At 43.2% G+C, this 24,833-nt stretch overlaps 1 protein-coding gene across 1 annotated transcript in view; it reads right to left on the reverse strand.

Annotated features, from left to right (window-relative positions):
• Window positions 1-24,833, reverse strand: part of PITPNC1 (phosphatidylinositol transfer protein cytoplasmic 1) — a 1,164,518-nt gene that overhangs the window by 476,820 nt on the left and 662,865 nt on the right. Inside the window, exon 4 of the mRNA XM_086930932.1 lies at window positions 9,650-9,657. Within this exon, the coding sequence (XP_086787058.1) occupies window positions 9,650-9,657 (8 nt within the window). The remainder of the gene's footprint in view (window positions 1-9,649; window positions 9,658-24,833) is intronic.

The raw sequence follows: 24,833 nt of genomic DNA on the forward strand, positions 1-24,833 counted from the left end.
CCTTTGGTGCTTTCAAGTACCTTAGGCTTCCCTTTGGCTTGGCCTCTGCAGCCAGCATTTTCCAAAAACTAATGGACAACCTGTTTCAAGACATCCCTGGCGTGCAAGCGTATCAAGATGACATCTTGGTCTATGCCAACGACTCTTTTCAGCATAATCACACTCTCAATACCGTTTTACAAGTCCTGGAAAAAGCCGGCATGACTGTTAGACACGATAAGTGTAAATTTGGTGTCCAAGAGTTAGATTACTTGGGTCACTCCCTTTCTCCCAATGGCATTAAACCCAAGTTCTCTTTAATTAAAGCCATTCGTGATGCCAAACCTCCCAAGGATCGTGACGCACTTCGCTCCTTCCTGGGCTTATCTGAATACTACGCCAGGTTCGTTCATGGTTACGCAGAGATTGTTGAACCTTTAAGAACGCTCTTAAGAAAAGGTGTAAAATTCGTTTGGTCTCAAGACTTGCAAAAAGTTTTTGACCGGGTCAAGAAGATCATCGAAGATTCACCTGCTCTGAATCCTTTTTGTGACGGCTCTATGTGTTTTATCACTGTTGATGCCAGTCTTACTGGTTTGGGTGCTGTCCTGGGACAGTGGGTTGAGGGCAAAGAACACACGGTTGCCTTTGCATCCAGAACTCTTCTTCCTGCTGAAACCAGGTACAGCACAATTGAAAGAGAAGCCCTGGCTTGTGTTTGGGCAATTCAAAAGTTCAAATCTTACATTTGGGGTCGTGAGTTCGAGATTTACACAGACCACAAGCCCCTTATGCACATGCTTTCTGACAGTACTTCCAATAGGGCTTCCGCTAGACTTATTTGTCTCCTTTCTAAGCTTCACAAATTTCATTTTGTGATCAAACACATTCCCGGAGGTAAAAATTTCAGGGCTGATTGCCTCTCTAGAATGTCTTTAACTGATGATTCAATTGTTAATGATGATATTGAATGTGTTGTTGCCACCATCGATGCAGTTGCTGAATGTCAACCCATTTCTGAAGCAGAATGGAATATAGCTTATGCAAATGACCTTGTTCTTTCCAAAGTTAAGGATTTCATTGTCAACAAATGGCCTGAACGTAGAACCTTACCCACTGAACTTAAAGGTTTTGCAAATGTTTCAGAAGAACTTTCTTTGGTTAATGATATGGTCATGCGCAACGATTTATTTGGTCCCCCTCAGTCTGTTCGTGATCATATCATTCGTTCTGCCCATCAGGGTCACCTTGGTATTGTTAAAACCTTTCAACGCATCAAACAATTCTACTGGTGGCCTTCCATGGACTCTCACATTAGAAAGATGATTGACATTTGCACTCAGTGCATCCTCTCTGATAAACATTGGAAAACCCTTTCCACACCTTTATGCCCTGTTCCTCTACCGGCTGGTCCATGGGACAAAGTAGCTTTGGACTTTTCTGGTCCATATGATGTCTTGCCTTTAGAGCACAAGTTTCTTATCCTTCTTGTTGATTATCACTCTAAATGGCTCTATTATTCCTTTTGCAATTCTGCTTCTACTGACAACGCCATTACATTTTTACAGTCTGTTTTTGACGTCGAGGGCTTTCCCAAGTCCATCGTTACTGACAATGGAACCCATTTTGTCTCTCAGAAAATGTGCTCTTTCCTCAAGTGTCACGATATTTCTCATTACAAAGTTGCCTTGTACTCACCATCCTCAAATGGTCTAGTAGAAAGATGTAATCGCATTATTAAGGAGGGTGTTCAAACTGCTATTTCTTCTAGGCTTGACCCCTTGCCTTTTGTTCATGACAAAGTGTGGGCCTACAATACCTCCCCGCATTCCACAACTGGGGTCTCACCCTTTAGCTTACTTCGTAAAAGAAGAGTTCATTCTGTTCTCAATCCTAGTTGGTTGCATAAGGATTGTGATTTGTCTGATTCTTCTTTTTCTGTTCAAGATCATGTGAGTGCTAAACAATTGTCAATGAAATCACGTTTTGATGAAGGTAAACATTCTGTTGATCACCCTTTGCAAAAAGGAGATATGGTTCTTATCAAAAATCCCAAAAGAGTGTCAAAAGGGAGATCTAAATTTTCCTCTCCAAATTTGGTCACACAAGTTAGTAAAACCTCAGCCCTTCTTGATGACAGTGGGTGGTGGAAAAAGCGAGCTCTTGTTAAGATTTCTCCACTTCAAGCCCATGTCATCAGGGAACATGCCACTTCAGATTCTGAGCATTGTGATTGGTTTGATTTCCTTTACGCTCAACCACCCTCTTCCAATCCAGTTGCTGAATCCTTCTCCAATCCAGTTGCTGGAACCTCTACGTCCTCTGAGGCTACCGCTTCCGCTCATTCCCATTTTTCTCCAGATTCTCTCCCTTCCACCTCTGCTTTATCACAGTCCTCTGTCCCCGCAGAGTTACCCTTTTCACACGATTCGTTTCCACAGGAAACTTCTGAGGTGGCGACAAAAAGGGCTTTTCTTTTAAAACAGTTATCCTGCAGATTGAGAGACTATGTTTTAGAATAATTCTGCATTATTTTGCAAATGCTTTTGCTTGCTCATTGCTATTGCTTATATTTTCTTTTGTATGTTTTCTTTGTTTCCCTTCTTAGTGGGGAAGATGTTATATGCTTGTTATTTACTTTGTTCTCTCGTGCTTGCAAGCACGAGAGATCTCTGTCATGGTTCTGAAATTCAGACCTTCAGTTGCGAGGATTCCTCGAACGTCACTTTGGACGTTGGCTTCCTCACGACTGGACGGCTCTGGTTGTGGGTGCTTTAACTGGAAATTACAACCTGAATTAAATACCAACTTGGACCTACGCTTGTCTCTGACTCCTACTCTTAACACTGACCAGACACAGAGAAGCATCAAGTTTTGCAGTGGAAGAATTCAAGACTGAAAAGAATTTACGGTATACACCTGTTACAACGCAACTTTTACAACTACCTACCATTACAACGCAACTTTTACAACGCATACCATTACAACGCATTGCGCTGGGGGGCGCTCTAGGATAGGGAATACGTTTAATTTACTATCCAACACCTTCCCTAGTGTCCACGGGGACTGGAGTTGGAATAGTAAATTATACTTACCACTATCCAGCACCTCTAAGCGCTATGCGTTGTAATGGTATGCGTTGTAATGGTCGCGTTGTAATGGTAGGTAGTTGTAATGGTATGCGTTGTAACGTCATACATCCAGAATTTACTGGAGCCAAGCAGTGCTCAAACTAGGAACGAAATCACAGCGTGCAGAAGAATTGGTATGTAAAAATCGAAATTGTGGTGAGAGCGTCAATTATTGGAGAGGAGAGATAATTGACGGTGAGCTTACTTTTAAAATCCTTGCGCGAGCGTAATTGGGGACGTAGCATACGTCATTTTTCAACCGACTTATTCTAATGTATCTAATGTTGCTGTGTATGTCACTTGACAACCAGCGCGTCAGGCAACAGCGTTGTTAAGCGCGTCACTTGACAACCAGCGCGTCAGGCAACAGCGTTGTTAAGCGCGTCAAGCAACTGCGTGGTTAAACTGGGTGTAATCCCAACCTCATCGCCAATATGTAATGATGAAATGTCCACAAGAGATCATGTATTTCAGAGATGCTTTATTCCAAGTTATATAGAGAGACCCCACCAGGAGCATCCAACATGGTGCTCAGCCCAGCCAACTGTAATCTGTCAGGCAGATCACCAACATTCTGATAGATGCATCACATGAACATTCCAATAGAGGTAGAGAAGGATAGCATAGAGAATACCAAGATACCACATGCAGCCACCACCCGCGAGGTGCACAGACAATGCTGAGCAGCGGGGGTCTCCTCCCCTTACAGCTTGGGTGGTGGTACAGGGGGTCCATCCCCTCTTCAACACCACCCCAATTGAGGCAGGTGGAGTGCAGCTAGAAGTGTTGAAGAGTGAGCTGCCAGAAGATTGGAGCCTCAATGCTGTGGGACAATGGAAGGCAGCAAGAGAAGTGGACCCCTCATTGAGCGGTGAGCAGGGGAAGTCTCCTAACGGGACATAGTGACACAATGGGTGTTGGGGGCAACCTGAATCCTGATGATCTGGGCCACGCTAGTGTTGAGGTCAACCAGAGGTTTTGCCTAACCTTGACATGGCTGCCAATGCCATAATGTTTTTCTGAATACTTGTGTGAGTCCTTGAGACCCCCACCCATGGATTTTCCTGACCTGAGGCATTAACAACAATGAGAGGAGAACGAGACTGTGTTCCCCCTGCACAGCGGGCTTAGATGCAAGTTACTGAGAGGCGCAACGTTGGGAATCGGTGTCGGCTTTGGATTTTGCAGGTGCTGAACCTGGTCCCCAGTGTTGGGGAGGGGCACAGGATTATTTCTTTTGAAGAAGTAGGAACACCCCCCGGGAAGTGGTGAAGCGGCCTTACTATAGAGGTGCCTGGGGTCCCACTACATACTTTATTCTCAGCCGAAATATTCCTTACAGAGCCCTCTCAGGACAGTGCCTGACCTCAAGTTGGCGTCTGGATTTTGTTCGGACTGCAGTATCTCATCTCTCCAACTCCCCCGCTTTATTATGACTTTCACTGACTGCACCTGCAGCTCCCTCTGCCACTGTAAATTCCCATACAGTAGATCAGATACCTCTGATATCAGAGGTTAAACTCTCTGTCCTGCTGAAAAAGGTTGGGTCGGGCTCTCCTACTGATTGTTGTCCCCCCCATATTTTGCAAGAGGCTTTTACTGCCTGTCCCACTCCTGCCTTGACCCTTCTTAACAACTCCCTACGCCTGGGCCGGGTCCCTGAATCTTTTAAAACTGCCGAGGTAGTGCCTATTCTGAAAAAGACCAATGCCGACTCCTCTGTGATGAACAATTTTCGTCCCATCTCTCTCCTCCCCTATTTGAGTAAAGTGCTGGAGACCCATGTTACCGGCTTCCTGAGTTCCTTTATTGAAGGCTCTATGTTCCTTGACCCGCAACAGGCCGGCTTTAGGCCAGCCCACTCGACTGAGTCAGTCATCCTTTCTGTTATGGAGGAATTGCGGAGAGGGGCGGACCTTGGGACTAGCCAGGCCCTGGTGCTTCTGAATCTGTCAGCCGCCTTTGACACGGTTGACCATGACATCTTGGTCGACCGTGTCGAGGAGGCCGGCATCCAGGGGACAGCCTTAGAGTGGGTTGGCTCTTTTTTGACCAACCGCCAGCAGGCTGTCCGTCTCTCTAATTTCTCAGGGGAAAAGGTTAGGCTGACTTGCGGTGTTCCCCAGGGCTCTTCCATTTCCCCCCTCCTTTTCAATTTATATTTGACCCCCCTTATTCGTTACCTGCAAGGCAGTAAGGTTACCGCTTTTAACTACGCTGACAACATCAAGCTAGTTTTTGATATTGATTCCTCTGACCAGTCTATCCATAACTTTCAGTCAACTTTGTGTCTCATTAGTAATTGGATGGAGAAAAAAAAATGTAAACTCAACCCTGACAAAACTGAGTTGGTCTTAACCGGTGGTGCCTCTAACCCTTGGAGCTCCAACTTTTGGCCTCCCTGCCTTGGGCCCCCTCCATGCCCCGTGGACTCCGCCAAGAGCCTTGGAGTCACTATTTGTAAAGATCTTTCTTTGAAGCCCCATATCAACGCGGTGGTCTCCTCTAGTTTTTTCCATCTTCGGAAGATCCGTAAGATCTCTCGCTTTCTAACTAGGGAGGCCCTCACTCTGGCTCTTTTGGCTCTAGTAGTGTCCAGGCTTGATTATGCCAACTCTCTTTTTGTAGGTATCCCTGCGTACCAGCTAAACCACCTACAGTTGGTGCAGAATCAGGCTGCGCGCCTGATCTTCCATCAACTCAGACACCATCATGTCCGCCCTCTGCTTAAAGCTCTCCACTGGCTTCCGGTGGCCAAGCGCTGCAAATTTAAACTAGGCTGCATCACCTTTAAGGCATTGGCAGGCCAAGGCCCTGTGTTCATCTCCTCTCTCCTTCATCACTATCTCCCGTCACGTAATCTTCGTTTCTCCCACTTGGCTCTGCTCACTACCCCTACCTTCAAGCGCAAAAAACATGGTGGCCTCAGATTCTCGTTCCTTGCTCCATCCCTTTGGAACGCTCTTCCCCTGGAGCTGAGAGTCACCAACTCCTACGCTCGCTTCATAAAGCCTATGATTAAATATTGTTTGTATCACCGCATTTCTGAACCATCTACCCCCTCCCCGCTCACAGCGCCATGAAACCGTTTGGTGTAAGCGCGCTTAATAAATGCTTTTAACATAACATAACATTATCCTGACAGCGGAGTCCGAGTGCTTTGTCAGATGCCCGGTGGAGCTGCTCGGTTCAGCTATTGAGGAGATCGGCCCTGGTTCAACCCCTCAGCCTTCACCTGCCCAGCCGGACATTGGGCATAGTTTCTCCCCATCTCCCTGTTTTTTTGCCCCTTCCCTCCCCCTCCCCTGATGAATTTCAGTAACTTTGCTTTCTTTTTTCCTATATTTGATTTCGCTCTTGTAACAAATGTAACTTGGAACCAATAACTCTGATCCTCATCTAAGGCGCTCTGATACCTCTGGGTCTAGCCAGCACTATATAAAACTCAAATAAGTAAAAAAATGAAATAAAATAAATATCCTCTACTATGGAGAAAATATAGTAAAATCTATAGACAACAGCGATCCCGCCCCCAATTTTTACAATGCAGCATGTCTAATTATTTTTATAGTTATGGGATACTACGAATGCGATATCTGAGAAAAATAATTCAAACAGTTGTGTCTATAAAAATCAAAGTCCTATTTCTGACCACAAATCTAGCATAGATAAAATAACCAGCAAGTGAGTGCTGTGAAGATAGAATGTCCTACTCTTTAGGAGGGAAGATATTAGGTTACTGCAGTGGTTCCCAAACTTTTTTGACCCGTGGCTCCCTTGACCTAATTGGCAGTTGGCCGTGGCTCCCCACCATTTTTTTACCCGAGCACCGGGGTGCCGCGGAGCACACTTTGGGAACCACTGCCATAGCCCATTGGCTGAGTTCTTGCACTTGTTTGTTTCCATTGAAAGCAATGAATATTATCAATGTGGTGAAGTGGGGTTATCACTACCTTCAGTAGAATGTATAGTTGAACACAGTCTTGTCCCAATTGAGAACCGTTGGTTCAGGTTTCTACTTTAGAAAACCTGGGATACAAGACCCCATTAAAAGTGGTGCAGAAACTGTGGCTAGTGCAGAATGTGAAAGCTGGGGCCAGATGAGCGTCTTTGCCTTTGAGCAGTACTTTAGATTAGAAGCTTGCTCTCCGCTGTACCGAGCACGGTGCTTGCACATCCAGTCACATCTTGCTAATTTTTAACCCTCTTCGAGGATTGTGCCCTAATTGTCTCAAATAACCTGTACTTACTTATGCTCAAGTAATGCCCATCTGCATAATGTTCTTGCACGTGTTCAGATAAGTGATTCGTGCTATTAGTGTTTAAAAAGTGTACTGTTTTTTCATGGAACAATATTCGATTATACAGTGCCAGGAACCATCATAGTGAACACGCTTTAAGAAAACGCATTGCTTTAGGTGCAATTTGCAATAATTGCAAATGTATTTTATAGCACATAAACACCTCTGAAAAGACATCTGAGCACTTTTTTTTGCAGCGAGGAGCATGCAACTCCGGAACATAAGATTAGTAAATTAGTACGATTGTTTTTCTTGTGCATTAGACGTGTTAGGATTGTGCTCTTGGTTGCTTGTTTGTTTACTGTTTAGTGGAGTTAATAGTGGTATAGATAGAATGACAGGAGTGGGTTTGAAAAGGGGAAGTAGTGAGTTGTTTTGTAAGTAGTGGTCCTGTCTGCTTGTTAGTTGGGTGGCATGGCTGAAGGAGCAGGGATAGGAAAGACTGGTAGTTTATTGTTGTTTTGTTTAGAACAGCAAGATGTAGATGGCAGCTCTTCTAAGGCTACATCTATTGCTTTTCCGTACTATGCACGTTGCAAGAAAGGTTAAAATGTGCAAGCCGCAAGTCCCGTATATCGGGGTTGGGAACATGCAAATCTTTGATCCATGCCCACAACCGATGTATAGTTTTCTATGCTCACTTCTGTCATAGAGAGATTTCGGGCCCATGACAAGCTCCAGGGACATATGAGCGCGGCAAATTTCTCCCCTCACCCCCACCTGTAGAAGGAAAGACAGGGCGCTTCTAGCGAAGACGGCTTGAGTAGTCCCCCCCCCTCCCGGCACGAGGTGAGACACCAACTCTCATAGAAATTCCTGAAGCGGACAATGGCGGAGGAGGCTGTGTGCATAGAACAGCAGGGTCAAAAAATTACAGCAGGTGGGGGCACCAATATGCTCCTTGTTGTGAGCCGAGGAGGAGGAGGGCGCTCGCTCGCAGGCAGGGAGTCCAACCAGCTCTTTCCCTTTACTCCGTTCAGAATCACCTCCTGTAAGGAAGGCTAAGGGACCCCTAAGCCTTAGGAGTGACCACTCATCTGGGCCCATTAACAGTAATTACAGAGTAATGGCGCTGGGGCTGATGAGCGCAGAGCCATTGAGATGCAGAGTGCGAGGATCGCGTGACCTGGCAGCACAAAGGAGGGGGAGGAATTGCGGCTGCAATTTCCACGACCCACATCCTGCACGGCGCCGCGGCGCCCCTGGCTTCTCACCACGGCGCCGCGGCGCACACGGGCGCCGCGGCGCACACTTTGGGAACCACTGGGTTACTGCAAAGGTGATTTAGAGGGACCCCCTCATGCAGAAAGAAGGAGTCAAACCACAGTTCTGACATTTATAGTTAGGGTAAAGATTAAGGTTAGTGGGCATACAATGCTTGGAGAAGTATCTTTGGGTGGTAGACTTTGCAGCTGACTTGAGGTCTATGTAAGGCACTGAGGTAGATCCACATGGAAAGAGCCTGGGCCAGAGTTTTAGGCCTAGACACAGTCCAGCCGTGGACAAGCTTGCTTTTGGTGCAACGTGTTGGATTCCATCGGGAACACAAGGCCTCTGTTGAGAAATATCCTTCAGGGCAGCAGAGCATGAAGGAGGTAAGGAAATGGCAAATAACGGAGTTAAGGGTCCTAATTCTGAACTCAATTGGAGAAAAATGGCGTGTTTTAAAAACACCGTGCACATGAAAGCTTCAACTGTACTATTACAAGCTTGAGCTCCATCTACACTGGGAGAAATGTCCAGTACGGGAAATATGAATCACTCACAAATAAAAAATGTATTCATAATGCCATAAAAAAGTAAACTTCTAAAGTATTTCAAATTTATAGCTGAGAATATGAAGTCACAGAGTTTAGCCGCAAGCAGCCAAAAGCACTGCAAGAAATTTAAAGTGAGAAACAAAGTAAATGAATTTGCGCTCAGTACTTGATCGACCAGGCACGCTGGTTGATACCACTGAGGTCTGGGAGCTTGTGTGAAGCTCAATCAAGCAAAGTAACTATACATCAGTGGTTTTTCTCTTAAGGCTAAAAAATCCAAGATAAATTAATACGGTAGCAGAAAATTTCATATTCAACAGTAAAATTTCACAGCACCAGTTGATGGATCCAGGGAGCATCGCTCTCCTTGCAATTAGATCTCGTGGGCTTTAAGTGAACAAAAACACATTAAATCTCAGCAAAACATTTGTGAAATTGCTTTCTGACGCTATAAACAGAAAAAGTAAAGACAACTTACTGTGTATTCTGGTTTGAATGTTGATGAAGGAGAGAGAGAGAAAAAAGATTGAATTACTAGGCGAAAGATTGGCAGGAAAACACATCTAAATACTGAATCTCTGGAACAAGCACATCACAAACACATTTGCTCATTAAAAACAACATTAAACTATGCATATGATTCCAACCAACAAAATAACTCATTCTCAGGATTGGCGCTACAAACAAGACATACTGAATTTTAGGTGCTTCGTTTTTTTTGTTTTTGTACCCGCTCTCTCTCTTGAAAAAACATGAAAACCTCTGTCTCAGAAACAGTTTTTAGAGTACATGTGCGAGCCAAGGTCAACTCCCACACCGATTGCAGCAAGGCTGTCCTCAACAGGCTAGCCAATGTCATGCTGGGTCCCTTGAAAAGCATCATAGAAGCTGTGGCCTGTCTCAGCTCTGCTAAGTGTCACTTCACTAATCAGGAGTGATATTACCGCATTCCACAAATTTCCTCGCATTATCGCAAAGTCTCAGAAAGCTTGTTCAGGGTAAAAATGGTGCTATTCCTGTTGTCACGGTCCATGAGCACCTCCAACTGACAGCTGCAGTGCAGCTAGCCATGCACGCACCCCAGGCCATGCGCTACTATCCCCACCAGCCTGTGACAAGGGAGCAGATCCATACCGGCGTCCACAGACAGCTGCAAGCTGTGGGTTAATGGGTCTTCCAGGGCTGGTAACCCAATGGACATCCACCACTTAGGTCCTTCGGGCAATTGATGCAGTCCAAGACAACTGGGGACAAGGATAGGTGAATTCAGATAGTGGGCGGGGTCAGGATGACAGTTTGGGACAAGGAAAAAAGGGGACTTGGTACAGTGGTAAGCGCACTGTGTTCCAGAGAGGAGTTTCTTCTTCTTCTTCTTATTATTATTATTAATAATAATAAGAAACTCCTCCCTGGAACACAGTGCGCTAGTAGATTAGCGTTTATCAGGTTTGCTGTTTCTATACTTTATCTACAATTAGTGTTGACTTACACTAACGCTTGAATGCCGGATAAGGCAGAGGCCGTCAGGGAGACCGTGCATGCATTATGTGAAGCAGGGAGGGATGACTTAATTTGGCCAGAGATACTGTCACAAGCCTGTGCAGGCCTAGCCAATAAAGGCATGAATTGGTGACTCACTAACTTGATGAATTTGTCTTTCATGGAAAGAAGGGTTCTGGTGCATCCAGCGTTGCTTGGAAGGAGTTTGAAGCCCTGGGAGAGGGGGAGGGGGCTGCTTTTCCCTGAAAAGACTGAGGTCTGAGTACGACATTGTTATTTTTATGCATTGAATTGAATACATTGAACATGAATGGCGGGTTACCTCAGAGAAGGGTTTAGGGGCTATGTTTTTACTGGAAGGAGCGATCTTGTTAAGAAATCTGGAGTTTAGGAAGGTTTAACGGCTGTTGGGACATTTGAGTTTTGAATGCATGGTGGTGAGAGCAAGCTAGTTCGGCTTTGCTAGGTCAGGAGCAAGGTGCTGCATGTTTGAATAAATTTACACGCTGCAAGGATATCTGGGTTCGAGCTGATTTTTCTTTGGAGGATTAAGAATCGTTCTATATATACACATATTCACTGAAAAAACCATAGGTTATATACCATATATAGTTAGGGATTAGCATTTTCAAAACCTTATTTTACTCGCACAAAACCCTTGAAATTCGCATATATAGTTAGATGCACTAACTATATATCGCGCACCCGCAATCCACTGCTGATGATGTCACATATTACATCATTCATGACATGGTCAGTGACATCACTGATGACATCACTGATGACAACTCAAATGACATCACTGACATCATCACTGATGACGTCATTCATGTGATAATACGATTAATCTGTTCAGACTCTAATATAACCTTAGATACACTCCGTGTAAACAGACACTCACAGATTGTCACTTATCCATAGAGTTACTCATACACCTAGTCAGTCATGCAAAGAATCATTCACACCTCCATTTCCTCAACTATACATTTATACACATCTTACTTATTGAAACTTATTCTAACACATATTTACTCTCTTATACAATCACTGATACAAGTTTTCAATAATCCATGCAGCCACTCACACATTCACTAGCTATTATACACAGTAATTTATGTATCTCAACTCTCACATGCACTGTGTTTTACATATGTACTTACTTTGACATATAGCACTGAGATATCCATTTACTCACCAATACACTCATGCACACAGTCAAACACCCATACAGCTGTTTCCACGTGCAGTTTTGAACCCATACATTTAGTGAATCAACTGTTCACACATCTATGCACAGAGTCACACACCTCCCAGCCACCCACCAACACACACTCACTCTCCCATACAAATACTTGGGCAACCAATCAATTACCCATATAGTTACTCATATAGCTACTGATCAACACATGCAGCAGTTTACAGAACAACAGACATAATGATGAACAAATTAAGACAGTTTAGTCACTAACCCATGCACTCAGTGAGACACATTTAATCACTCTCTCATACAGTCTGTCATGCATCTACTAAATCCTTCATCCAAACACTTATACATCCACTCATTCTTCAATATGTAAGACATATTTTAACTTCACAGAAACATACAGTCACTGGATGATGTCATCAGTGATGTCATTTTATTTGTCATTAGTGATGTTGTCAGTGATGTCATTTGAGTTGTCATCAGTGATGTCATCAGTGATGTCACTGACCATGTCATGAATGATGTAACATGTGACATCATCAGCAGTGGATTGCGGGTGCGCGATATATAGTTAGTGCATCTAACTATATATGCGAATTTCAATGGTTTTTTGCGAGTAAAATAAGGTTTTGAAAATGCTAATCCCTAACTATATATGGTCTATAACCTATGGTTTTTTCAGTGAATTTTCAAGGTTTTGTAAATGCTAATTCCTAACTATATCTGGTCTATAACCTATGGTTTTTTCAGTAAATTTCAATGTTTTTTTAATAGCAAATATCAAAAGCTGTAAAATGTATTCTTTTTTTTTTTCCTCCAAAGTACGCTCCCCGGTTCGCTTACTGGTGCGCGTACCGGGCGCTCCCCCGGCGAAATTAAAAAAAACTTTTTTTCTTTATTTTTGCATGTATCAGCATCCTAATCCCCACTCTGAAAACCTAGAGGGTCACAAAGTGTCTACCGTGCCCCCTTCTACCCATTCCGAACATTGTTTGTCCTCCATTTTGTGTCTCAATTCTACCAATACTCAAAATGGAGGACTCCCGTAAAGCTGCCGGTTCGCGTACCGGGGAGCGCACCGGTAAGCGCTCGATAAAAAAAGGTGGGAAAGAAATTTACTGAAAAACCACTACAGACACTTTCATCAAATATAGAATAGCCCCTACTACATAGCAGTCCCTACCATTTCCCCAAATTTGATGGAATGTCATTGTGAAAATTATGCTGTAAGCCTGATTAAATATCCTGAGGTAAATTACCTAACCAAAACACTTACGAAGTGTTAGAATTGTCAACCAATCAAAATGCTACTTTCAATATCTTCTATTATTTCATGACATTTGATTGGTTATGTACCTGAATATTTATAAAGAAAGAGAGAGAAACACAGCCATTTTGACTACTACTTCTTGAAGTACATATCAAGTAAATTTCAACTGATAACTTAAACTTCTATTTGAAAGGTAAGATGTTATTTTAAAAACTGAAGTATGTTCTGTACTGTAAGTTAATTAGGAAAACATTTTCTGATAATTATATACAATCCCTCTGTAATACTTATAGAATAAAATAGACTTCTCTGTTTTAGTTATGGATGGAGTTAGACTTGTCTTGTATAATTAAGAATTGACTTAGACTTTATCACATACATTTTTTGATATTTCTACTTCCAGTCTGATACCATACACTGCCCAACGAAAAAATCACTGTTTAAAAAACCAAACTACCTGTCTGTACTTAAACCCAACAGTGCCCTATCTGTACTGATATATTTTTTTAAAATTCATTTTACAGCACAGAAATGGAAGGAGAGCAGAAAAATAACGTGGAAATTGTTGCAGAATGCAACCAAGACACCGAAAATGATTCAGAATTCTTTGATGAATCAATGGACATAGAACTTCTGCAATGTGTTGAAGCTGTGGATTTCTTAATTGAAAATGAGACAAAATCTGAACAAGAATTATTAGAAGTTCTTTTTAATTTTAAAAACAAATCAGAAAAATAAATTTATATATAATAATTCAAAAATTGTTTGAGACATTATTCATTTTATATGTATTTTTTAAACTAGTAGCAAATTGATTTTAATGTAAAATCAGACTCTACAAAGGAAACAATGTATTTTTATTTTTAGACTCTGCATTTGTACCTACATGTTGGTACTTAAATAAAATAAATTTAAAAAAAACAAAAATAACAATCAATAAACATACAATATTTGAACATTCTTTCATCCTATTTTCCCAATATTACGCTTCCCGGACCGCTTCCCGGTGCGCGTACCGAGCGCTCCCCCCGCAAAAAAAAACGATATAAAAATTATTATTTTTTAACCCCGCGAGGCCCTTTTAAAACCCCCTCTTCAAACCTAGGGGGTCAGGGAGGATGTACTCTGCCCCCTTATGCTCATTTCCCCCTTTGTTTTTGCCACCTCTTGTGTCTCGATCCTACCGAGACACAAGATGGCGGCCGCTCCGGACTGTTTAGAATGTTTACAGACACCGGAGAGCCAATCAGCTTCGCTTCGCGAAGTTCCGTTACGCGTCAGGTACGCGAACCGGAGCGCTAACCGGAGCGCTGTCACAGATATATCTGTTTTTTAAAACGTTAATTTCTCAAAATCTACTGGAGCACATATATTGAGACATAGCAAAGGCACGTCGGGCAAACCATATCTACAATTTTGCCAAGTTTCGTGTAAATCCATTCAGCCGTTCGAGCTAAAAGTGAGTCCAACCGCCCTATGGAAAACTCAATGTTAAAAACGCGTTTTGGGACCCCCCTTTTTTCTCGCCCCCCCCCTTGACGAAACCCCCCCAGATTTTCAGGGGCTGCTCAGAAACAAAATGTGCCATTTTCCTGAGAATTTCAGCCAATTCCGTCCACAAACGCCAAAGTTATTCGACATAGAATTTTCAAAAATCCCATAGGAAAAAAATCCTAACTATATATACCTACTGGCGACCGCCAGTAGGTAATATATATATATCAGAATTAATCAAATGTGGGTTTACAAAAATGAACCGTGAAATGTTACTAGGTTCATGATTATTAATTGGACACTAGACCCATTATTAATTTTTAAGTACAACTCTGAAATGATGGTACTTATAATGCAGATTTATCTGGTTTATTTTTAACACATTGCGAAAACCGAATTTACATGCAAACTTTTACTAAGCTTATAAATTGTAAAATGCTTTTTGTTTTATTTTATTTTAATTTCCATAATCGGCAATGACACCAATTGCCTATTATTTAATGCAAAATGAAAAATGTGTAGTGTAACATTAAGGATGTTGTTTCTATGTAACAGCAGTTGTGCTACATGGAAAACGCTGTAAATTTCCAGTGAGGTTCGAACTGGTAGTCATGACTACGGGGAAACCATTCTGAGATCCAATCACATGTTGACATGTTAAAAGCAATGACGAATTTTTGCTCTGTGTTGTGAGCAAGGCGGCTGTGACCGTCGAAACGCGTCAATCCAAGCACTAAGAAAATAAATACTTGTTTCTGAAATAAGACCCCACGGAGTCAGCGCCTGATTGCTAATGTGATCGTCAGGATTGGAGAAAGTATTACGGGAGAAGCCTGAGTCCCGCACGCTGACCCACCTCAATTTGGAGCACTTTCCCTGACGGGCAGATCGACTTGGTATTTCTTCGAGGAGAAGAAAGGGAAGCGCCCCCCAAGCCAAAACGCATCGGATACAGCCTGCGAGAACAATCGGCACGGACATGGTGAGCGGGATGCTTTGTGTGCCGGAGGGCATCGGAGAATCCAGGTAAGCCTGCGAGTGCTGTGAGTTAGCGCGTAACACATCCGAACAGGTGGCTTATGGGAGAGGTAGTCCGAAGCGGAGCTTGCTAGCGAGACCGAAGCGGACAGTGGGTGTCAGAAACGACTGTACATTCTCTTAACACGAGTGCAGGATGGCGGAGGACTGGGAACGAGAGCGCATGGAAGCGGCGCGCGATATCTTTGAAGATGTCGACAAAAAAACAAACACTGGAAAGGGAAGTGGAAATGATAAAAATAAACCGTCAGCGAAAGAATACGATATGAAGACACTGCTTAGAGACTATGAAAGAATACGCAAACAGGAAATTTCTAAGTGGTGGGAGTGTACTTCTTTGCGTAGGTACTTAGAGGTGAATAGAGTACCCAGAGGCCTGAGAATTCTTCTTGCCCCAACATATGACAACCCTGACCCGAAAATGCTGGAAGAGTGGGCTAATAATAATGCACAGTCATCAAAAAATATGTTGGAGATACTGATAAAATATGCGACATCAGACAGAGAAAAACTTTTGGCGCAATTAGCCAACATTGCCCAGGAATTAGATAAACAAGAAGACCAAGATTTTATAACTAAACAAATGACTGATATAAAAACACGTGTGATCAAATATGAACAAACTATAAAAGACCGTAAAGCCGAAAAGTTTCAAAGAGACCGCGCAGACTATATGAAAGGGCGTATTTATACGTTTGCTAAAAAATATGACAATTACAGGAAAAGGAAACAAACTGCCTCAAATGCAGAGGACAACAGCACACCAGAAGAATCCGAAGTAAGTTCTGGAGCCGAATCGGAACCTGGCACATCGGGATCGATGACAGCAGACGAAGAAATACCCACACCTGTAGACGAGTTGGATTTTTTACGAGAGGAAAGACTGAGAACCCTAAGGCCACTGCGGGGCCGAAGGAACTCGACAAAAGACAAAGCTGCAACATCACGAAAAGCAGGAAACGAAAAAACAGGAGATGGGGAAAATGCAAAACAGCAAAAAGACAACACAAAGAAACAGAACTACAGACGGAACTACAGAAGATAATGGAAACACAACTTGATGAAAATATGCAAGACAAAAATACAGTAATTAATCTAACAAATATGGCCCTAACAAAAGAAGAAGAAAAAACTTTGTCACTAGGATTAACCTATTGTAAACGCACAAATTTTAACTATACTCAGACTCGGATAGATTTGCATCAGTTTACAAGAAAACTGAAATTAAAAAAACATTTCTTCAATACCAAAGAGATGAGCAACATGGAAAAAGAATCTTCAGGAGCCACAAGCTGGCACATCGACGATATGCCTTTCATCAGGGAAATGGTAGAGTTGGACACAGATGTAACAAGTGAAATAATGGACACCCAGGAAGCAGCTGAATATGCTGGAATAAGTATTGGAGGTTCATCAAAGACGAACTTTAAGCCAAGATCTACATTTTGTCCCATTATGCCCAAAGACTGCATTGACATTTTCTCTGAAAAAGTCATCAGTGATCTAAAAACCTTATCATGGTCAAGTAGCAATGATTTCCACAAAACATATGCGAACGAAAGATTGGCTTATGAGAAGGTCATGACAAAGATAAGAGAAAGAAGCGATGTAGTTGTGCGCTGGTCGGACAAAGGTGGTAACGTAGTTCTCTGGCCACTAGAGATGTACAATGCTGAAGCGTTATCACAACTGTCTGACAGAGAATGTTACCAAAGGATTAGTGAAACTAATATTCTCAATATAAAAGAAAGATATCACAGGAGTCTATATGACTGGAAAGCGGCGGGGACCATTTCAAAAAATGAATTTGAGTTCTTACGGAACAACTATCCAATCACGCCAAACCTGTATCTAATCCCAAAAGTGCATAAAAACCCTACCTGCCCCCCGGGAAGACCAATAATCTCCGCTATCGGAGGTTTGTTCGAAAATACAAGCCGATTTGTGGACTCCTTTCTGCAACCCTTTGTAAAGGCTCTACCTTCATACACAAGAGACAGTGGCGATTTTTTGAAAAAAATCTATGATGTGAAGTGGGACTCAGATTATGTTTTTGTGACACTTGATGTTCAAAGCCTTTATACAAGCATAAGACACCAAGATGGGCTCAATGCAATCAGACACTTCTTGGGAGGCCGTAGCCTAGACTTGTATAAACATACACAGATGTTACTCCAAATGACCGAGTGGTGTTTGGAAAATAACACATTTAGTTTTAATAAACTGCTGTACAAACAGACACAAGGGACGGCCATGGGTACTTGCTTCGCCCCCAGCTATGCTAATTTGCATATGGGCTGGTGGGAGGAGCAAGTACTCAGCGTGAAACATATGGAGGAAATGACACAAAATGTAACATTCTATTGTCGTTACATAGACGATATCTTTTTAATTTGGAAAGGTAGCGAAACGAGTGCCAGAGAGTTTGCAGAAAGGCTAAATGAGAATAGTCTAAACTTAAAATTTACCTGAGAAATAAGTAACAGTAGGATAAATTTCTTAGACTTGGAACTGTTGGTCGTGGATAATGAAATAGAAACCAACACCTATCGCAAACCTACTGCAGGAAACACTATCTTGCATGCCTCCAGTTTTCACCCTCCAAACCTAATTGATAGCATACCATATGCAGAATGTCTTCGAATGAAAAGAAACTGTAGCACAACCACAAGCTACAAAAATTCGAAAACAAAATTGTTCAGCAGGTTAAAACTTAGAGGCTATCCAGAACATATATTGAAAACGGCAGAACAGAAATGTGACCTTAAGGACAGAAAAGACCTATTGTTCACAGCCAAGTTTGAAAAACCCAAATCTGAACAAAACACAGGAACCCCACGCCTCATCACAGGGTATAATGCATACCACAAGCAAGTGAGAAACATAATTTACAGACATTGGCCCAAAGTTCGGAATTATCCGATAATAGGCAAAAGTTGTAACAAAAACCCACAACTCACTTTCAGAAAAGCTAAAAGTATGAGAGAAGAGCTGGTAGATAATGCCCCAGTGTTGAAAAAGAAAGAGCCGCCATGGTTAAAAACTAAAAATGTTTTTTTTAAATGTACAAAATGCAAAGCGTGTCAGTATGGTACCAATGTTACCAAGGTAAATGTTCCATACAGAAAAACCCCACTAGAGATACGAGCGAATTACACTTGCAAAACAGACTTCGCAGTCTATGTTTTGCAATGTAGTTGCAATAAAAGATACGTGGGGAGTACAATACACCCGGTCCACGTAAGAGTGCTTCAGCATCTCAGGGCCATAAAAAATAATGACCCAACGTATCCAGTGGCGAGGCATATAAATATGACACATGAAGGCAATGCAGACAACATCAAATACTTCGTCATAGACCATGTGAAAAAAGCATCAGAGGGGGAAACAGACAACTAGCCCTCAGGAGATTAGAGTCGAGGTATATCATTCTCCTAGATAGCAAGACGCCGCAAGGTCTAAATGCAGACGAAGCACTTGGTGTACATTTATGATTCCTATATAAAGTAATGAATATCGATTCTGTAAGCTCCCAAACCATTCCTCCGAAAACAGAGTCCTAGATATAACTTTATGTATAAGATATATGTCATCCATCTGAAATAGCAGTATACATGCTCACAGAACCCAATTTTTTATGGTTTCCTCTAAAAACAATGAGATCTCACTGTTAAAGCATTACAGAGTATATTTATGTAATGAGTAGAATAAGAATTTAATTGGTTTGGACAAATAATTTTGCGATGTGTCACCATTGCCCACTTGGGCTCAATTCAGAATTAATCAAATGTGGGTTTACAAAAATGAACCGTGAAATGTTACTAGGTTCATGATTATTAATTGGGCACTAGACCCATTATTAATTTTTAAGTACAACTCTGAAATGATGGTACTTATAATGCAGATTTATCTGGTTTATTTTTAACACATTGCGAAAACCGAATTTACATGCAAACTTTTACTAAGCTTATAAATTGTAAAATGCTTTTTGTTTTATTTTATTTTAATTTCCATAATCGGCAATGACACCAATTGCCTATTATTTAATGCAAAATGAAAAATGTGTAGTGTAACATTAAGGATGTTGTTTCTATGTAACAGCAGTTGTGCTACATGGAAAACGCTGTAAATTTCCAGTGAGGTTCGAACTGGTAGTCATGACTACGGGGAAACCATTCTGAGATCCAATCACATGTTGACATGTTAAAAGCAATGACGAATTTTTGCTCTGTGTTGTGAGCAAGGCGGCTGTGACCGTCGAAACGCGTCAATACAAGCACTAAGAAAATAAATACTTGTTTCTGAAATAAGACCCCACGGAGTCAGCGCCTGATTGCTAATGTGATCGTCAGGATTAGAGAAAATATATATATATATATATATATATATATGCGTATATATATATATATATATATATATATATATAGAGAGAGAGAGAGAGAGAGAGAGAGAGAGAGAGAGAGAGAGAGAGAGAGATTTCAGGGCATGAAGGGGAAGCTTCTTACAGATACAGCAAACTCATATGCAGAAGAATCAGCCAGACAAGGAAGGTCTTCAGTCCTATACCCGATTCCACTCTCTATATTGAATGCGAGCTGGAGAGAATTGAAAAGGAATATGGGAATGTGCAAGCAACAGTTGTGGGGCACTGGAATTAGGCATCAGTTTGCATGCTGTAGTTTATGAAAGGTCTAGTAAAACCCAAATAATTGATATCCTCTGTGAATGAAATTTTATTGAAAGTCTTTTGAGCATATACTTTGGAGGGTATGTGGCCATGGGCATACCATGAGTACTCTTTATGGAAACTTAAAAAACAGACATTTTCCCCTTGGAGATAAGGCACAAGAAAAGGCACATCAAACTCAAACAATAAGAATGAAAATAGTAGGGGGGCGGAGCTTGCTCGAGACCAAGATGGACACTTGAGTCTCGAGCTCCGTTAAGCCATCACATTATCCTGCATAATCCTGGGACCCTGAGACGCTGGGGACACTGAAAACCAGCTGGAACTAACTGCGGAGCGGCTGAGCAACACCGTGCTCGTTGCGGAGCGAGATAGCTACCCGATTGATGCTCCGAGAGCGGAGGGGCCAAGCGCACATTGAGACTGCGAAGCACCGGCCTGTGGTAGCGAACCCTTGCAGCAACGTCACTCTGCGTGCGGCGGCGCGCCGACCTGGACAGACGAGAGTACTGGGCCTCGAGGAAAGACGGCGGTCCTGGCTTGGCGCTGACAACGGGGCACCTGACGGCACAGTCGGCGAGGTGAAGCTGCACGCTGCAGTAGCATACCGCCTAGATGACGGGGGCGTCGTTGCTCACACGAGGTACGAAGAGTCAGGGCACATAACAACGGGACGCTGAAAGCGACGCCACCGAAGATTCGAGCCGCGAGATCCGGCCTGGTGCGCGGCCGCTGCGGCCGTAAGAGGAGCTCTTTTGACAAGGAAGGCAATTTGGACATTGAGTGCGAAACAATGGTACTGAGGCCCTTGTTATAGCCAGAGCTGGGGGGGAAACCGGAATTGCGGTGCAGCTATAGACTGGGCTGCGGTATAGCCTAATTAACAAACATCACCCTAAGCCACGGCGGGATGCCGGTCTGGGGCTCTGCGCTTCAAGGCACGAGGTGTAGCACGTATATCCTTGACCTGAGCAGCGAGTCACCGGCCCACTAGAAGGGCGTGCAGTGTCGACAGCGCCGAGGAGCAGGAACGGTGTGGCGAGGTGGGGCGCTGTGCTTTACTCAGAGCAGCGGCTTAGAAAGTATTTGAACATGGCTGCTAGCGGAAGGGTGGATAAGTGAGCCATACGCAGAGAGAAAGCACTACAGACCCTGCGAGAGCTATCGGGCACAGGCCTGCGGAACGGACATAGGCTGAGCTGACCGGTGATCTTTGAGAGCGACCAGGTGGGCGACGTGCTCCTCATTACGCCCGAGTGCCACATTGATATCCCACACATAGCAGGATGGGGAAAGCGAAGCCCAAAAAAGTACTAAGACACTAGACAAAACAGTAGGTGGTAGTAGCAGACCTTCCTCCCAACCCATGGACCAGGAACAGGATATCAGAAGCATGCTGAAGTCCTTGGAGCAGGGGCTACTGGAGGGTATGTCATCGCTAGGGACAAAAATAGACGCATTAACATACAGAATGGATAGAATGGGAGAGAGACTTGACAAACAAGCGGAGAGGCTAGACATGTCTGAGAGGAGGATAACAGAAGTTGAAGAGGCACAAACAACTATGGATACGGAGCATAAGCAACTTGGTAGGGTGCAGCGACTGCTACAGGACAAAATGTAGGATTTGGAAGCGCGCTCTCTGCGCAGCAACGTGTGAATCCTTGGAGTTCCTGAGTCGACTCATACGGGAAAGATGGAGCCATTCATAGAGGGCATGCTGACAACACTACTAGGGGCAGAGGTCTTTTCTACCACATTCATTATTGAGCGTGCGCATCGGTCCCTGGCTCCGCGTCCAAAACCGGGAGCACCGCCACGTCCAATAATTGCAAAATTCCTCAATTATAGGGACAGGGATGCGGCCCTGCGCGCAGCCACAGAAAAGCAGGAATTGACATACGAAGGCCTAACTATCTCATTATACCCGGACTTCACGGCCAAGGTACAGGAAGCGAGGAAGCACTTTGTTCCCATAAAGAAGCAATTACGAGAATGCGGCCTGGAGTATGCTATGCTCTATCCAGCTAAGCTGAAAGTCAACAGAACTGGACAATAGTATATCTTCACAGATCCTAGAGCATTGCAGAAGGCGATTAAAGACTGGGCAAAAGAACGGAGAAATACCCCGGATCGGGGGCACTGGACGAGGAGTCAGGTGGTGGAATGGAAGGACAAGATTAAAAGTTGCTGCGCAGTTGGAACTCCGGCGAGTCACTAGGCGGCTGGATGTGCCAGTTACTGTGTGTAGACACTGCTGACCACGAAGGGAGATCCATCGAGACAATTGACGTCCCTGGCGTACGAAGGGACGATAGCTGGTGGCTGGAGGAGCTGAGCTGAGTGTCAAGTACTGTGTTTACATTTGGGGTTTTATTTTAGTACAGAGCAACCTCCACCCACATGTGGTGACACTTTGTTTGAGGTTCTTGTTTGGGGGGGGGTGGGGGGGAGGGGGAGGAAAGACACAGGGTTTGGACATTTTGCGACCTAGTTGAGGATGGTCCGCTGTGGGTGGGATGGATGGGCAGATAAGGGAGGGAAGTTCAGGGGTTACAGTTACGAGGTGCCGGCTATAGTACTTTTGATAACAAATTAAGCTTTATTGACAACTGTGGAGTAGACATTGACAGAACTTGTAGAACATGCAGGATACGCCTGGTGGTACTGAAGTAGAATATAAGGAGGGTGAACTGAAGGCTCTGACGTGGAATGTGCGTGGGCTGAACGACTATAGAAAGCTACGTAAGGTCTTGAATTATATAACTAGACACCATATAGACCTGGCATTAATACAGGAGGTAAGCAGGTCAACCTTATTGTGATTGTCTATGCCCCGTTGCTAAGCAGGTTTTTCTCCGCGTGCTGACAAAAGCCACGCATACTTATTCTACTCTTTGACTAAACCGAGCTCAGCTCTTCTAAGCTAGTTCCCGTTAGTTCCATCTGTAAACATACCCTTGAGAGCCCAATCTTAAGTGAGTTGGCTAAGGATAAACAGCTGGGTTGACATGTTCCGAATGAGCCCACTTTTAATGTTGGCTTTCAAACAGCCTGCACTCAATAATACCCGGTTTCTTTACATCTAACCGGCCAGTGTGACCTGACAGAGAGCGAGAAGAGTATTCAGCCATGCTTTCTGTCAAAAAAATAAAAAAATAAAAAAACTGTATTACAGAAACAATCGACTGCCTGCCGTTTTGGTGGTGGTGATAAGGTGGTCGGAAGTATTGCCTCGTGCGGTGAAAATATGTAGCAACAAGTACTGTATGTGCACATTTTTAATAGAACTGTTCGAAACAAACTGGGAGTTTGTTTTTTCCTCCATAGAGCGGGGTCTCACCGGTATCGAGCTGGCGCCGAGTGAGGTGAGGTAAAACCACTGAAGAGCATAGGTAAGCTTGAGTGTGTTTTTTTCTACTGAAATGATAAATGCCTATGTAAATTTAGAAGGGTAGGGTTGCAACAGCAACTCCTGGAGAGATTTTAGAAACATATAATCTCTTTTTTCAGATGCAGCATTGCTTCTTTGCTCATCGGGGTTTCGAGAAATTATACAGAAACTGTATGTATCTATCTTATACCCACTTTTGATTAGTTTATGCAGTGACATTATTTGACATGGTCCTGAAGAATGCCAGGGTTCTTATATCCATTGATGGCAGAAACATGTTGACCGAGCCTATGTTAGAACAGTGATTAACTCTAACTGTTCAGAAACTTTTTGCACTTTTTTGTCATTTTCACTGTTTTAGTAGGGCAACTGCATGGATTTACAAATAGGTTGTGTTGTATATTAATGAACACATAATCCAGGGAGTCTACCCATTTTTAACTCACTTCACTTACATGCACTGCACTCTTTGAGATAATGAATCATGTCTAAAGTACATTACACATATCTTCAGTTGAGTTTTTTCCTTCAGACAGAATCATCAGAAGGATACGGTGTATCACACATTGGTTTTCTCGGATTCTTAAGAGAGCCAGGGTGGACACTGTTTGGTTCCCAGATGATGACACTGGGCACGATATTGTGTAATGATGGGATACCTTAATATCCTTGCATGATTCTTAGTTATAGCCTTTCCCTTCTCTCACACATAAGCGGGGATATTAATAGCACATCCCCCCTTTTTTTCGTTGAGATATACATTGGTCGTAGAGTATATCGACAATAGTCTTCAGGATTCCGTTTTGTATATTAGTTGTAAGGAATGGGGGATTGAATCCTGTTTAGACTATAAACTTCCCTCAGACCCTCCTTTGTGGTTTCATTAATACAGGAGACACATTTGCCTGCAAACAGTCTTAGGTTGCAAGCAAGAGGACTGAAGGGTCAGATTAATGCTGCAGGCTTCACGACTCATGCACGAGGAATGCTAACATGGGTAAACCCGAAATCGGAGTACACATTGAAAATGTTATTTGCAGACTCGGGGGCAGGTACGTCATATCACTGTTCGCTG

The sequence above is a fragment of the Lissotriton vulgaris genome, chromosome 7 (assembly GCF_964263255.1).
Source record: "Lissotriton vulgaris chromosome 7, aLisVul1.2, whole genome shotgun sequence".
In the NCBI taxonomy this organism is placed as follows: Eukaryota; Metazoa; Chordata; class Amphibia; order Caudata; family Salamandridae; genus Lissotriton; species Lissotriton vulgaris.